The sequence below is a fragment of the Anser brachyrhynchus genome (assembly GCF_964034855.1).
Source record: "Anser brachyrhynchus genome assembly, chromosome: W".
In the NCBI taxonomy this organism is placed as follows: Eukaryota; Metazoa; Chordata; class Aves; order Anseriformes; family Anatidae; genus Anser; species Anser brachyrhynchus.
In genome coordinates this window covers 2,447,846-2,464,203 of record NC_137704.1, presented here as the reverse complement: position 1 = coordinate 2,464,203, position 16,358 = coordinate 2,447,846, and the positions used below count along the sequence as shown (strand labels likewise).

The following is a 16,358-nucleotide window of genomic DNA, read 5'->3' as shown; positions in this document are numbered from 1 at the left end:
ACCCTTCCAGTCAGCACAAGCAACTAGGTATGTCTACCTAGTTGCCCACTTAACATTAAGAAATGCCTATTCAAAAACATGTCCATTTAGACAGGACTAACACAGTCCTGAAGGCTTCAGTTTCCATCGCTTTCATGCATGTGTTATATACTGCCATTTTAGAGAGCCTAATTGTTATAGCTAACAATTAAATCCAGTCAAGGTAGCTGATTTTCAAACTAAGTTCTGCCATCAACTTGAAAAGCGTAATTGTGCCTGGGAAATAACTGGTATCTTTTGGTATATATAGATATTTGAATAGCAGTTCCCCTCTGATTGAGGGAAACACACACACACACAAAGGCTTTTCTTTCTATATGAAAAAATTGTCAGCTCTCAAAAGCATTTTCAATAATATATAAATAATTTATAAATGACCTCAGTTGAGCTTGTCAGTATAAATAAGAGTGGCCTATATACATTTTTATTTATTTATAACAAAAACCTTATCTAGCCTAAAATTCAATTAATTTCAAAGGGTTTTAAAAAATGGGATTTTCTTCAGTAATAGCTCACTAACTTGAGGCTACCATGAGCAAGACAAAACTCTGGTCTTTTGAGAATCATCATAAGAAGTGACCCTCTAAACACAGAGAGATTGTCAGAAGACCTATTCTAGCTAGTGGTATATAACCGGACAATAAACTAAGACCAGGCACTCACTTTGCATAAATGAAGTAGATAGAAAAATGCAATGCATGTAAGTTTTGTAACCTCTATTTTACACCATCCAAAATTACAGCTGGGTAGTTTCAAAAATATTTTCAGTCATGCTAAATGCAGAGCAAAGTGTAGTTAATGCATTGGCATACCAGAAAACAAATTTACGTATGCAAAAAGAAATGGAAAATCTTGCAGCTATCTTTTTTTAAACAAACAACTGCTAGAGTGTGGACTTCATCATAACTACTTTTCACAAAAATACCGAGAATTCTAACACAAAAACAAGTTTAAATGAACTCTTTATAGAACACTGATGGATGTGCAGCATCTATAATACTCCTTCAACATGCACATAGCCCTCTTACAAAGCACCGCTTCTTAAACGTATAATAGATGCACTGCTAACAGTAAAAGTATAAAAATAAACACAATCACTTGTAAAAAATTAATGAAAAGGATCAACTTTTTCTCATTTGAACATGTAAATTATTTTTTTCTGGGTACATTTAAGAGTATTATTCTCTTACAAAAAATGAGAAGTCTTGAAGGATTCCAGTTCCATCTCTGCTCATTCCGAATTATTTGCATGAACTATCCAAGGTCCCAGTGTTCCCCAACCTTTGATCAAGAGCTCTTAAACTATTTAAACTCTATCAAGATCATATTATTAAAAAAAAGTATTTCTAGCTTTACTCTAAGTTAATTAAATATTTATGTTGCTCTCCATAGTCTTAGTACATAAAGTGTGTTACTGAGTGTCCCATTTACAGTTTCTAATAGGCAAGATATATCCAACTTAGTTCATGGTTTGTATGATTAAATAAAAAGTCCTAGTTTTCATAAAGAGCAATGGAGTACAGAATTCCTAGTGCACCAAAGTATAATTCAGTCTGAAGCAGAACTGCACATTTCTCATGTTTTGAAAAAAAGTTGAAAAAACTTTTCAGCCAACAGAAAAGTGTTCGCTTAAAGATTTCTTTAAATTGTATAATCCAGAAGTGTTGTAAGAGTCCCTTTTCTTTCCACAACTCATCACTGAAAGGCTGATCCTATGTTATCATTTAAAGAAAACATGCAAAAATAATTTAACTGGCATATTCTATGAAGCACTTACCATTACTAAGATGTCAGACACTGAAATAATGTTTCCTGTTAAAGGGACAGCTACACTAACCAGTGTTCAAGTGCTCACACTGAGCTGATTAAACTATAAAAAACACATACCGCCACCCCCAAATCTCATTCTAAGAGATTTCCTCATACTATTTTTTTTTTGGGGGGGGGGCAAGGGGGGGACAAATATTATATTGCAAATATGAAAGCCAGTCCTGTATTATTATTTTTTAAATCACATAATTAAATTCTTAACTGTGCTAGGTAGAAGCCACAATATGGAAGAAGGTTCCTTTAACAAGGAAGGAGACAGATATCACTTTATCAGAATGTGGGAATGGAATCTGTACCTATGAGTAAATGGCAATGCGTTCTGGGTTGGTTCAGCCCTTGAGTCCGAGTTCTGCATCACTTCTGGTGTCACTCTCTCATCATCTGTCCCGTTAATAGTTTCTGGCGTTAAAGGAGACTGAATATCCCCTCCAGCTGATTCCTTAAGTAAAACAAACAAATGACATATTAGAGTTACAAACCAACTTGCTCGGGAAGGCAATATATGCATAAGTACTAAAATTAATTCTTAAATGAGATACGAATTTTAGGCAATATTACTGTGAGGCTCACTGATTTCCAGCATCCCTCATAGGAATATATTACCATAAAATTCATATTATCTTGTACAAAACACAACTGAACTATGATTTATTTGCAAGCCTCCTGCTTATTATAGAGCTCTCTCTCTCTTACCTGATATTATTATATACAGCCCCCTGGAGCTGGAAGATGGTGACAGGGAGTGAGATGAAACCTTTATAATCCAATGGGAAAGTGTGTGACCTCCTACATATTTTGAATGTTCAAAAGTCTATGGGGCTGGATAGGATTCATCCAAACATACTGAAGGAGCTGACAGAAGTGCTCGCCAAGCCACTTTCAATAATTTACTAGCAGTCCTGGCTAACCGGGGAAGCCCCTGTTGACTAGAGGTTAGCAAATGTGACACCCATCTACAAGAAGGGCAGGAAGGAGGATCTGGGAGTTACAGGCCTGTCAGTCTGACCTCAGTGCCAGAGAAGGTCATGGAACAGATCATCTTGAGTGCCATCACACATCACATCTCTCTAAAGCAAAACAAAGGAGTAGGTGGTTCTAAAATCATGAACAAAACATAGTGATTCCAGCTTGTTTTCTTATTAAGCATTATACCGTTTTTTTTATTAAGCATTCCATACACTTCCCTGGAATTGCTGTTCTTCAAAGAGCTTCCCTATTCAGTACCAACTGGCAATAGAATAAAGCTGCAGATATTGATTCAGATACCATAATATGGCTGAAATATTTGTTCCAGAAATTCAAATGACATCCCAGAAAACTACTTTTTCACAAGCTTTGTAAGTAAACTGCATATTTCCACAAAGAAAAAGCTAACAGGTGACAGGCTTATGACCATTTTGCCAAAATCAGCCTATTCTTTGCACTATAAAAATATTGTGATACCAAAACCTATCAAGCAATCACTATTCTTAATAGCCTACATAGGAGGGGCTCAGAATCACAGAAGAAAGAGTTGGACTGTTTTGAATAAGTTATTCACCACATAATTTCATATATTAACAGAGGTCTTAATCTGAAATGACCAGGGTCACAAGAAATATCTGTGGACAGATTCTGGCTTAGAGAAGAAAAGAACTGAGATTCAGACTCTGGTTGACAAAAACCTTGTCATGTAAATCCAATTCACTGCCTTGCAGCAACTTTTGGGGAGGTGATCAAAATGACAGTAAGTGCTCCATCAAATGTCTCTAGGGTACCACCTCCCCTCTCTACTACCAAGCATCCATCTTCCCCCTAGTCATAAATATCTCTGAGTCCTAGCACCATGGAAGTGCTGCAGTCTGCTGTGAAGCCATCACTTCATCTGCATCATGGAGTTCATTTGCTCTAAACTCCAAAGTTCCTGATACAGAATCACACAATCACAGACCGGTTGAGGTTGGAAGGGACTTCCAGAGATCATCTAGTCCAACCCCCCTGCTCAAGCAGGGCCACCTAGAGCATGTCACACAGAATCGCATCCAGGCAGGTTTTGAATATCTCCAAAGAAGGAGATTCCACAACCTCTCTGGGTAGCCTGAGCCTGTTCTAGTGCTCTGTCACCTGAACCATAAAGAAGTTCTTCCTCATATGTCAATGAAACCTCCTGTGGTTCAATTTATACCCATTATGCCTTGTCCTGTCACTGGCCACCACTGAGAAGAGTTTGGCCCCATCCTCTTTACATTGTCCACTCAGGTATTCGTAGAGGTTGATAAGATCCCCTCTCAATCTCCTCTCCTCTAGGCTAAACAGGCCCAGCTCACTTAGTCTTTCCTCATAAGACAGATGCTCCAATTCCTTAATCATCTTCGTGGCTCTACACTGACCCCTCTCTAGAAGTTCTACATCCCTCTTGTACTGGTGAGCTTAGAACTGCACACAATATTCCAGGTGTGGCCTCACCAGAGCTGAGTAGAGGGGGAGGATCACCTCCCTTGACCTGCTATCCACACTCCTCCTGATGCAGGCTAGGATCCCATTGGCCTTCTTGGCCACAAGAGCACATTGCTGGCTCATGGTTAACTTGCTGTCCACCATGACCCCCAGGTCCCTCTCCACAGAGCTGCTCTCCAGCAGGTCAGCCCCCAGCCTGTACTGGTGCTTGGGGCTGTTCCTCCCCAGGTGCAGGACCCTGCACTTGCCCTTGTTGAACCTCACGAGGTTCCTCTCCGCCCAACTCTCCAGCCTGTCCAGGTCCCTCTGAATGGCTGCACAGGCCTCTGGTGTGACAGCCACTCCACCAAGCTTTGTATCATCTGCAAAGTTGCTGAGGGTGCACTCTGCCCCTTCATCCAGATCACTGATGAATAAGTTGAACAAGACTGGACCCAGTACTGACCCCTGGGGGACACCACTAGCCACAGGCCTCCAAGTAGACTTGGCACCATTGAACACAACCCTCTGAGCTCTGCCATCCAGCCAGTTCTCAGTCCACCCCACTCTCCACTCATGGATCCCACATTTCCGGAGCTTGCTCAGGACGATGTTATGGGAGACAGTGTCAAAAGCCTTGCTGAAGTCAAGGTAGACAACATCCACTGCTCTCCCCTCATCCATCCAGCCAGTCATCTCATCGTAGAAGACTATCAGGTTGGTTAAACATGACTTCCCCTTGATGAATCCATGTTGACTGCTCCTAATCACCTTCTTTTCCTCCACCTGCTTATAGATGGCCTCAAGGATGAGCTGCTCCATCACCTTTCCATGGATGGAGGTGAGGCTGACTGGCCTGTAGTTTCCTGGGTCTTCCTTCTTGCCCTTCCTGAAGACTAGAGTAATGTTGGCTTTCTTCCAGTCCTCAGGCACCTCCCCTGTTCTCCATGACCTTTCAAAGATGATGGAGAGTGGCCTAGCAATAACATCGGCCAGCTCCCTCAGCACCCTCAGGTGCATCCCCTCCAAGATCCTGAGCTTGGAGGAAGTGGTGCTTGAATATTAGCCAACTCTCCTGGGCCCCCTTTCCCTCGAGAGCCCTGGCCCAGGGGATTCCTCCAATTAGGTCCCTGAAGAGGTCAAAGTTAGTTCTCTTGAAATCCAGGGTTGCGATCCTACTTTTTGCCCTGCTTCCTCCTCGCAGGATCTTGAACTCCAGCATCTTGTGATCACTGCAGCTGAGACTGCACTCAATCTTCACGTTTCCAACTAGACCATCTCTGTTAGTACCAGGTCTAACAGTGCCCCTCTCCTTGTTGGCTCACCTACCACCCACATCAAGAAGTTATCCACAGTGTTCTGCAGTAACCTCCTGGACTGTTCCAAGCTGTATTGCCTTTCCAGCAAATATCAGGGTGGTTAAAATCCCCATAAGAACCAGGGCCTGTGAACGTGAGGCAACTTGCAGCTGCCTGTAGAAGGCCTCATCCACTTCCTCTTTCTGATCCGGTGGCATGTAGTAAACACCCTCCACAATGTCACCCCTGTTGGCCTGCCCTTTAATCCTCACCCATAGGCTCTCGACTCGCACTTCGTCCATCCCTAGACAGAACTCCATACATTCCAGTTGCTCACTCACGTAAAGAGCAACTCCACCACCTCACCTTCTGTAGTGGGTTTACGTGGCAAGGTTTTGGTAGCAGGGGGCCATAGGGGTGGCTTCTGTGAGAAGGATTTAGAAGCTGCCCCATGTTTGGTAAGGGCCCCACTGCTGACCAGAGCCGAGCCAATAAGTGATGTTGTTTTGCACCTCTGTGAGAGCATATTTAAGACGGAAAAAAAACCGCTGCGCCACACAGCAGCTGGGAGAGTGAGAGGACTGAGGAACAGCCTTGCAGGCGCCAAGGTCGGTGAAGAAGGAAGGGGAGAGGTGCTCCAGGTGCCAGAGCAGAAGTCCCCTGCAGCCTGTGGTGAGGACCATGGTGAAGCAGGATGTCCCCCTGCAGCCCATGGAGTACCACGGTGGAGCAGGTGGACCTGCACCGACGGAGACTGCAGCCTGTGGAAGACCCCTGCCAGAGCAGATTCCGGGCCAGACCTGTAGCCCGTGGAGAGGAGACCACACAGGAGCAGGTGACCTGGCAGGAGCTGCTGCCCGTGGGGGATCCAGGTTGGAGCAGTTTGCTCCTGAGGGATGGACCCCGTGGTATGGACCCATATCTGGAGCAGTTCTTGAAGAGCTGCTGCCTGTGGGCAGCCCACGCCGGATCAGTTCACCAAGGACTGCATCCTGTGGGAGGGACCCCACAGCACAGGGGACGAGAGTGATCGAGAAGGAGCAGCGGAGAAGAAGCGCTATAGACTGACCATAACCCCCATTCCCCCGTTCCCCTGTGCCGCTCGGGGGGAGGAGGTAGAAGAGGGCAGATGGGGGGGAAGGTGCTTTTGGTTTCTTTCCTTTGTTTCTCGCTTCTCTAGCTTGTTAGTAATAAGCAATAAATCTTACTATCTCCCTATGCTGAGTCGGTTTTGCCCGTCACGATAATGACTGTGCGATGTCCTCGTCCTTATCTCAACCCTTGAGCCCTTTTCATCGTATTTTCTCCCCGTTCCTCTTTGAGGAGGGGGAGTGAGAGAGCGGTTGTGGTGGAGCTCGGTCGCCCACCCGAGTAAAACCACCACACCTTCCCGGCCTGTCCTTCCTAAAAAGCACAAAGCCATCCATGGCCACATTCCAGTCATGAGAGCTATCCTACCATGTCTCAGTAATTGGGATGAGATCATAGCCCTACAACCGCATGCACACCTCCAGTTCCCCTTGTTTATTCCCCATGCTGTGTAAGTTTACATAGAGGTATTTGAGATGGGATCTCAATGCATCTGCCTTTCCAGATGGGGCAACTGTAACTCATCCATGTGGGCCTACGGTAGCTCTCCTGTTAAGCTTTGTTCCCTCTCTGGGCTTTGGGCATCCTTTGCCAGCTCTGGTGTTCAGCTGGCATGAGTGGGATGGCATGTCATCCCGTACCTTATTGCCAGCATCCCTGATGATATCCCCCTCCTTCACTGAATCTAGTTTAAAGCCCAATCAATGAGCCCTGCCAACTCATGACCAAGGACCCTCTTTCCCCTTTGGGAAAGATGAATCCCGTCCGATGCCAGCAAGCTCCGTGTCATGTAAGGCTTCCTGTCACCAAAGAACCCAAAATTTTGGTGATGACACCAGCCACGGAGCCACGTGTTAATGGATGCTATCCTTCTGTTCCTGTCGCTGTCAGTACTGGGGAGAATGGAGGAGAAGATGACTTGTGCACCCAAGTTCCTGATCATCCATCCCAACTCCCTGAAGTCCCTTTTGATTGCTCTCGGGCTATGCATTTCCACTTCTTCTCTTCCTAGATGTAGGACCAGAAATGGGTAATAGTCTGAGGGTTGAGCCAAGCTGGGAAGTCTCCTGGTGATGTCCTTAACCCGGGCCCCAGGAAGGCAGCAGACTTCCCTTAGAGGAGGGTCCCTTCTATATATTGGACCCTCTGTTCCCCCTGTTGTGGAATCAATCATGCACAACTAAAACCCGCCTTTTCTTCCTCCTGCCTTCTCCCTTCTCTCCTTCTTCTCTGGAGAACTAATATGAAGCATTATGTAAAGACTATTACGCTGATGTGTCAGCACTTGCACTAACTGTATCTTTCAGAACAATATACTAACTTATCAACACAGCTAAAAGACAAATTGAAAAGTAAGGCCTGAATATGAAATTATTCCCAAGTGTGCAGTAATTAAATTGCAACTTTCAACATGCAGTCTAGAACTCCTCAAGATAAAATTTCTATAGCTGCCTACAACATAAAATGTAGGGCTCCAAAGGCGAAATCTATACAGGAAAGTTAACAATATCAATAGCTCATATAGATTAAGAGAAAGTTTTAACCCTGGGCAACTGTTAGATAAAAGTATCTTGCCTCTGAGTAATTCTGTCCAAAACAAATAACAAGTCACTCCATTTGACAGTGTCAAATGTAAATCCTGATTTTTAAACAGCATGTCAAAAGATAAGCAGAGCAATTGCTTTCCCTATGAACATAGAAACATGGAAACATTGAGTGGCTTGGTTGGAAGGAACCTTAAAGATCATCTAGTTCCAGTCCCCCTGCCATGGGCAACAATGCCACCCACTGGATCAGGTGCCCCAGGGCCCCATCCAACCAGTCTTGAACACCTCCAGGGATGGAGCATCCACAACCTCTCTGGGCAACCTGTCCCAGCGCCTCACCACCCTCACAGTGAAGAATTTCTTCCTAACATCTAATCTAAATCTCATGTCTTCGAATTAAAAACCATTACCCCATGTCCTATTATTATCTGCCTGAGCAAAAAGTTGCTCTCCATCTTTTTTATAAGCCCCCTTAAATTATTGAAAGGTCGCAATAAGGTCTCCCCGGAGCCTTCTCTTCTCTAGGGTGAACAACCTCAACTCTCTCAGCCTTTCTTCATAGGAGAGGTGCTCCAGCCCGCTGATCATCTTCGTGGCCCTCCTCTGGACCTGTTCTAACAGGTCAACATATTTCTTGTGCTGGGGACCCCACACCTCGATGAAATACTCCAGGTGGGGCCTCACAAGTAAAGAGGAGAGAGGGACAATCACCTCCCTCGACCTTCTGGCTATGCCTCTGTTGATGCAGCCCAGGATGCAGTTGGCCTTCTGGAATGTAAGCGCACACTGCTGGCTCAGGCTGAGCTTTTCGTCCACTAGAACCCCCCAAGTCTTTCCCTGCAGGGCTGAGAACTCTGAATGAGTTCTTCTCCCAGTCTGTATTCATGATTGCCCTGACCCAGGTGTAGCACCTTGCACTTTGATTTGTTGAACCTCATTAGGTTCACATGGGCCCACTTTTCTAGCTTGTCCAGGTCCCTTTGGATGACGTCCCCTCCTTCTCTTGTATGAACTGCACCACTCAGCTTGGAGTCATCTGCAACTGCCTATGTTGTTAATAACGATATTAAACAGTACTGGTCCCAAGATGGACCCCCTGAGGGATACTACTCATCACCAGCCACCACCTGGACCCCCTTGACCACAACTCTCTGTGTGCAGACATCCAGCCAATTCCTTATCCACCGAATGATCCATCCTTCAAATCCACATCACTCCAATTTGGAGACCAGGATGTCATGTGGGACTGTGTCAAAGGCCTTACAGAAGTCCAGGTAGATGACATCGGTTGGTCTTCCCTTATTGACTGATGCAGTCACTCCATCACAGAAGGCCACAAGATTGGTCAGGCACGATTTGCCCTTGGTGAAGCCGTGCTGGCTGTCTCGGATCACCTCTTTGATTTTCATGTGCCCTGACATTGCTTCCAGGAGGATCTGTTCCATGATCTTCCCAGGAACAGAGGTGAGGCTCACCTGTCTGTAGCTCTCCAGGTCTTCCTTTCTGCCCTTTTTAAGAATGGGAGTGATGTTTCCCTTTTTCCAGTCACCAGGGACTTCATCTGACTGCCAGGACTTTTCAAATATTATGGAGAGAGGCTTGGGAACTACATCAGCCACTTCCCTCAGGACACCGGGATGCATGTCATCAGGCCCCATAGACTTGTACCTGTTCAGTTTCATTATGTGGTCTCGAACCTGCTCTTTTCTTACACTGGGAAGGACTTTTCTCCCCCAGAATCCATCTGCAGATTCAGGGAAACAAAAGACTTGGGAAGCCTGACTGCCAGTGAAGACTGAAGCAAAGACGTTGTTGAGTACCACAGCCTTCTCCATGTCTGTGGTTACTAGATCACCTTTCTCGTTTATCAGAGGGGGTACACTCTCCTTGGCCTTTCTTTTCTGACCAATGTACCTGTAGAATCCCTTCCTGTTATTCTTTGCATCTCTTGCCAAGTTTAGTTTCATCTGTGACTTGGCTTTCCTTATCCCATCCCTGCACATCTGGACCGCATCCCTGTACCCTTCCCAGGCCACATGTCCCTGCTTCCACTGCCTGTGCATTTCCTTCTTGCGCCTCAATTTGACCAGCAGGTCCTGCTCAGCCATGCCGGTTTTCTTGTCTTCCCTGCTTGATTTCTTACCCATAGAGATGTAGCGCTCTTGCATGCTAAGAAAAGTGTCTTTAAATAGTTGCCAGCTCTGATCAGCTCCTTTGTCCATAAGGACAGTGTTCCATGGGATCTCATCTGTTAGGTCTTTAAAAAGCTGGAAGTTTGTTCTCCAGAAGTTCAGGGTTCTGACTTCACTCTTTGCCCATATCCCTCAAGATCACAAACTCAACCAGGGCATGGTCACTGCAGCCCAGTCTGCCTCCAGTCTTAACCTCTTCAATGAGTTAATCTGCATTGGTGAGCACCAGGTCCAGTAATGCTTCTGCTCTGGTTGGTTTGTCTAATACCTGGACCAGGAAGTTGCACTCCAGGAGTCTTCTCCCAGCCTCTATCGAGTAACTACAGGCCTGGCCGAAGTACTTTACTGCACATAAAGCCAAATGTATGCTAGGTTATAATACTGAAATACATATTTCTATTATTTATGTGTTTATTTATGGATTTTTTCAGAAATTCAGGGACAGTCAAGAAAACGAAAAGACAACCTTGTTTTTTTCTTGTTACGCTAGAGCAAGCAGCTTCCTTTTGATACCAAAAGCCAACCTAGCACTTTGGCAAAAATTCCTGCCAGGGAAAACAACATGAGATTGGTTCACTGTGTACATTTTTGTCCTTGTTCCACTGACTTCTCTTAGAAGGATGTAGCTTTCTAGTGGCAATAAACCTTTTCAGACAGCATGTTGTAAACTTCCTGCCATCCTTGTTCTATCAAAGATCAGAAGTATATCGTGGTGCAAAGCACACAAGAAATGCACTGATTCAATGCATAAAGATGCATTCCCTAGAAAAAAATTTTAAAAGAATCAGTTGTATTAATCCTACTCAACTCAGGAATCCCTGCTGAAGTTTTAAAACTGTTTCATCTTCTAAGAGCAAGATTTACCTTTGTCTTCACTATTGCTTAAAACAAATAGGCTAACTATAATAAACCCCCAGAACCTACATATGACTCTCATCTTCCTTCAACACACTTCACAGGTGAATACTACACAGTAGGAAACAAGTAGAAATAGTTTGCTGTTTTAAATTTGATTGTTTTTTGTTATGTTTCTTATATGAAGTCCTTTACAGTGCATCACCTTACGTTTCATAGATACAATAAGAAAAAACACAAAAGGTCTTTACTATAGATTTACTTATATAACTGATTGCCATCTTTGCTCATAACATTTTCTGGGGGAAAGCTCAAAGAAAGGAATGGGCAAAACAAAAGGCTAATTTTGTTCTAAAGCAAACACCTTTGACTCTTCTTTAATGTATGTTAAATGCATTCTTAGGATCATAGAATCAGAATATCCCGAGTTGGAAGAGACCCACAAGGATCATTGAGTCCAACTCCTGGCTCCACACAGGACCACACAGAAATCATACCATATGTCTGAGAGCATTGTCCAAAGCTTCATGAACTCCGACAGGTTTGGTGCCATGACCACTTTCCTGGGGAGCCTGTTCCAGTGCTCGACCACCCTCTCAGTGAAGAACCTTTTTCTGATATCCAGCCTGACCCTCCACTGTTGCAGCTTCAAGCCGTTCCCTCAGGTCCTGTCCCTGTTCACCAGAGAGAAGAGATCAGTGCTTCCCCCTCTGCTCCCCCTTGTGAGGAAGCTTTATACCACTATGAAGTCTCCCTTCAGCCTTCTCTTCTCTAAGCTGAACAAGCCAAGTGACCTCAGACACTCCTCATACATCTTCCCCTCTAGACCCTTCACAATCTTTGTTACCCTCTTAGATTTCTTGACACTTCTAGCTGACTGTTTTGAGGATTCAGGTTAACTGGGAAGTACCCTGTTCATTTTTAATACGTGTGTAAGAAACAATATGAATTCTTAAAACAGAAGGTAGCACAAAGCATGAAGTACTAGGCTTGAATCAGAGAATAAGACTCACTTGAGAGGGTGTACTTGTTAGCTCCATCTTTTCTTGGGATTTTTCCTTTGCTAGTCGTGCAGCTTCTTTGAATTCCTGAAATTTTTCTGCAAACTGAAAGTATATATGTTTAAAAAAAAGAGAGAAGGTGTGAAGTAGTTACACTACATGCAGAAAAAAATGCTGTACTTAACATTTTATGAAGTTAAATTGTCGGTAGAATTTTTAATTTTTTCTCCTTATTAGATACTCATTTAAGTGAGATACACAGTGACATACCTTTCAGTACCTTTCAGACATAATGTACTCTGTTTATGACAGGAAAATTATGATGCAGCAAAGTTTAACCTGTTGCTGATAGCATTTAAAACAAAACCAACACCTCAGATATGGTTAATTGTACTGGGTCTGGCTGGGATGGAGTTAACTTTCCCCACAGCAGAGTATATAATGCTGTGCTTTGCACTTGTAGCTATAACGGTGTTGATATCGCACCAATGTTTTGCCTATTGTTGAGCAGTGATTACATAGCATCAAAGCTGTCTCTCTAACCTCCCACCCCCAAAGGCCAGTAAGCTGGGGGTGGGCAAGAGGTGGGGAGGGGACATAGCTGGGACAGCTGACCTAAACTGACCAAAGGGATATTCCATACCATATGACATCATGCTTATTGGGGCCCTGCTTCCAGGAATTGGCTGGACATCATTTGCTGATAGGGAGTATAGATATTTTTTTCCTTTTGCTTCCATGCATGGCCTTTTCTTTTCTTTCTTTAAATTGCTTCTATCTCAAATCTGTAAGTTTCCCTCCATCCTATTTTCTCCCCCGCCTTCATCCTGCTGAGGAGGGGGAGTGAGAGAGCGTCTGTGTGGTGCTTAGCTGCCTACCAAGGTTAAACCAAAAAACAGTGATAAACTGCCTTACACAGCTGCTTTCATATTCAGGTTTTACTCTCTTCCTTACAATAAATGATCTGGTTCTGAAGCTTACTGTAGTCATTATTAGCCTAGAGACTTTAACAGGCTTCATTCTTTCATGATTGAAACAATACTAATTTCTTCCCAAATTTTAACTGCATTTATAATTTAAATGGCTAACTAAGAAAACAGCAGTGGGAATACTGAGTCAAGTTCATTTCTTGATGTATCCCCATTGACATCAATCAAGCTAAAGAACAGATTCATTGAACTGAACACTCACATATACTGAACACTAAATTCAAGAATTGTACATTCAACTGTGAAGTTTGTGAAGACTGATTTCTCTGCTACATATACCTCTTCTAGAAAATAGCTAAAGCAGCAGTTTTGAAATGCATGCAGCCTTGAGCTTGAGAAATTAAATCACTTTATTAAGAATTGGGCCTAAATTCTCTGGCTAGAGAAAAATTTGGCTTCATTGCTCTTAGCTTTACATTACACCAATTGCTATAGTAGCCAAGCATTTGTTTTTGCTAGCTACTGCTTTTATACAGAATATGACCTTATTATGGTCAACTAAAGACTAAAATGATTCTGCAAAAACTGGAAACTTCACCAACAGCTTCTAAATTTCTCCAGCAGCAGCAAAGATATTGTTTTGCACTGCGTGCATTTAGGAGGTATGAAGGCTACTTTTGTGTGACAAAATCTCAACTAATTTCAATTAGAACTTCACTTGCTATCCAAGATGTAAAAAAACTTATTGTCTTTAAACTTCTTCTCCTGGTAGGCTCTTAGTACTTAAGGAAGTATTATTTTTCTCCACCAGTATCCTATATTTCAGCTGTCAAGTTATTTAAAAGCATATGTTTCCTGAATATAGAAGGAAATAAAAGATATCGTGCTGAAACAGTAATCCAGCATCAAAAAAGGACTCAGAACAGATGATAAAATTGGCAACAGATCACCAGAACTAGATGATACTCATTTAAGACTTGTAGATAGACCTCAAATTCTCATGGGTAACCTATTATTTAGATTGACTTGAGGAGCAGAGGATTGGTAAGTGGAAAGCATGATGCTGAGGTTTGGAATAAATAGCTGAAGAAATACAAGGCAGAAAATATGATTTTCTGTATCAGAGTGGTAGAAACTGTAAAAAAGATATATAATGAATAGACAGAAAAACAGATAACATTCTGAGAAAGAGCCAATGATGCTAATGTAGAGGGATCTTTTACAAATTTACTACAATTCCTTGAGACAGTCAGGTGATAGATCATAGCAATATTTTGATATATAAGCCCTAAATAACAAAGATGAGATCTCATAGTATGAAAAGAAGGGTTCTCCGGGGGATTAATAATATAAGGAAAAGATGAAAAGTTGTGGAAGGAGAATACAAGGATCTCACAAGTACCTGTGATGGCACTTTTGGCATTTAGCATGCTCTTAAATTATTCAGAATAAATCAGGTTAACTAACTAAAGGGATAAGGCAGCAAACTTGAGAAGGAGCACTTCTTCCCATGCAGGGGAAGCACAGACTTACTTATATTCTAGCTGAGAAACTGGACTCAGCTTTCTCTGAATATTACGGAACATTCTGCTCCTCCTACTACAGCAGCAAGAGGGACTGTGCTAGGAAATCCCGATCCTGTGAAAGGAATACTCTTCAATGTAGGAATCATCATTTAGGTATCACTGACTTCTGCCTGATTCCTGATGGAACAATCTTGAGGTGAATTTGTGGTCTGACACTTTGAGAAAAGGTCTAATGAAGATAAAAAAATGTTTAATTATTTTTCTTTTATTCTGTTTGCATATAAAAAGTTGTTTACAGTGCTTTTATTCTTCAGTTGGATATTCTCACTTCTCAAATTCTCAGTCATACAGAATTGTCATACAGAACCACTGTTGCATGCTACCCTACTAATCAGTTAATGAAGACAAAGGCACATGAACCAAAAAGGAACAGTCCAAAAGTCAAACACTTAGTATAAGCTTTGGAAATCATCTGCTTGTTTAGAGCGATATAGCTAAGCAGACAATGATATGAGAATAAATAGTTTATTAGAAGACATTACTTTTATTCTCTCTGTCCTGATTATTTGCTTCATTAGCCTGTTGAAATCAGTCACACACTAGACTAAGTTTTTTTTGTGGTTGTAGGTTGTCTTTTGCTCCCTGGAACTTGAAATATTTCATTGGGGCCCAGAGACACTACTCCAAAACAAATTACATATAATAGTGTTGTTCACTTAGGGACTCTGATAAATCAAATACAGAAGAAAAAAAAAGTTCCAGAATCAAGTTTTAAGACAACTTCTAGAAGCAACTGGTTTCTGAATAAATACATTAATACAGTTTATTTGTCAGTACTATTGGTAACATTCAGTAGTACCTTGAGCACTAAATTACATTTCATGTCCTACAGTAGTAGGTGTGTCAAAAAGTGGTCTGGTGAATCTGATTACAATGCCAGTGCACAGAAGAGCTAGTAATCTGAGCAGACAGACAAGAGGAGATAGATATGATTTCTCTAAAGATACACAGCAGATTCACAGTTTCTAATTCAGCAACTCCTTTCACCTCTATGAATTTTAGTAGCAATTATCAGCAATTTTAACTCACATGAAAATCACAGTTTGATAATTAAGATATAATGCTATAGGAACGGTTTGCCCTGAGGATTCATCGCTATAATCTTCTGAAAAGATCTGTGGATTGATATTTTTCTCAACAGATTTGTGTATTCTTCACAAATCACAGCAATCTGAGTAACTGCTAATCAAACGTACTTTTGACAAATTATCTACTGTAGCTTTTCAGATTATTTTTATGACAGAAATATAAAGTTTTAAGTCAGAAATATAAAGTTTTAAGCCAAGGGTATATTAAAAACTCTTAGACATCAGTTTGAGGGCAGCTAAAGAATGGGATGCTTATCCTTGTATAGTGACAATTACTTTCTCAACAGGGTTGGTATGTGTGTTTGTGTGTGTGTTTGGGGGGTGGTAGTGTGGTTTTTTGTTTAGCAAAACATAGCAGAAAAGTTAAAGTGAATGTGGCTTAAGACAAAAATGCATCTGAAGACTCAACAACTTTTGTAGGTCTAAATACAGAAGAAACACTGAACTGTCTACTCCTTTAAATTGTCATGAAAAACTCTAATGAAAGAA

At 42.4% G+C, this 16,358-nt stretch overlaps 1 protein-coding gene across 8 annotated transcripts in view; it reads right to left on the bottom strand.

Annotated features, from left to right (window-relative positions):
• The window catches only part of LOC308184948 (homer protein homolog 1-like), a 163,671-nt gene that overhangs the window by 84,571 nt on the left and 62,742 nt on the right, over positions 1–16,358 (bottom strand). For all 8 annotated transcript variants that reach the window (XR_013943054.1, XR_013943055.1, XM_080572493.1 and 5 more), the window contains 2 exons: positions 12,279–12,371; positions 2,166–2,308 (listed from right to left, as the gene is read on the bottom strand). Coding sequence is in view for 6 of the 8 variants with exons in the window: in XM_080572493.1 (XP_080428619.1) it covers positions 2,166–2,308; positions 12,279–12,371 (236 nt within the window). In the remaining 2 variants the exon portion in view is untranslated. The remainder of the gene's footprint in view (positions 1–2,165; positions 2,309–12,278; positions 12,372–16,358) is intronic.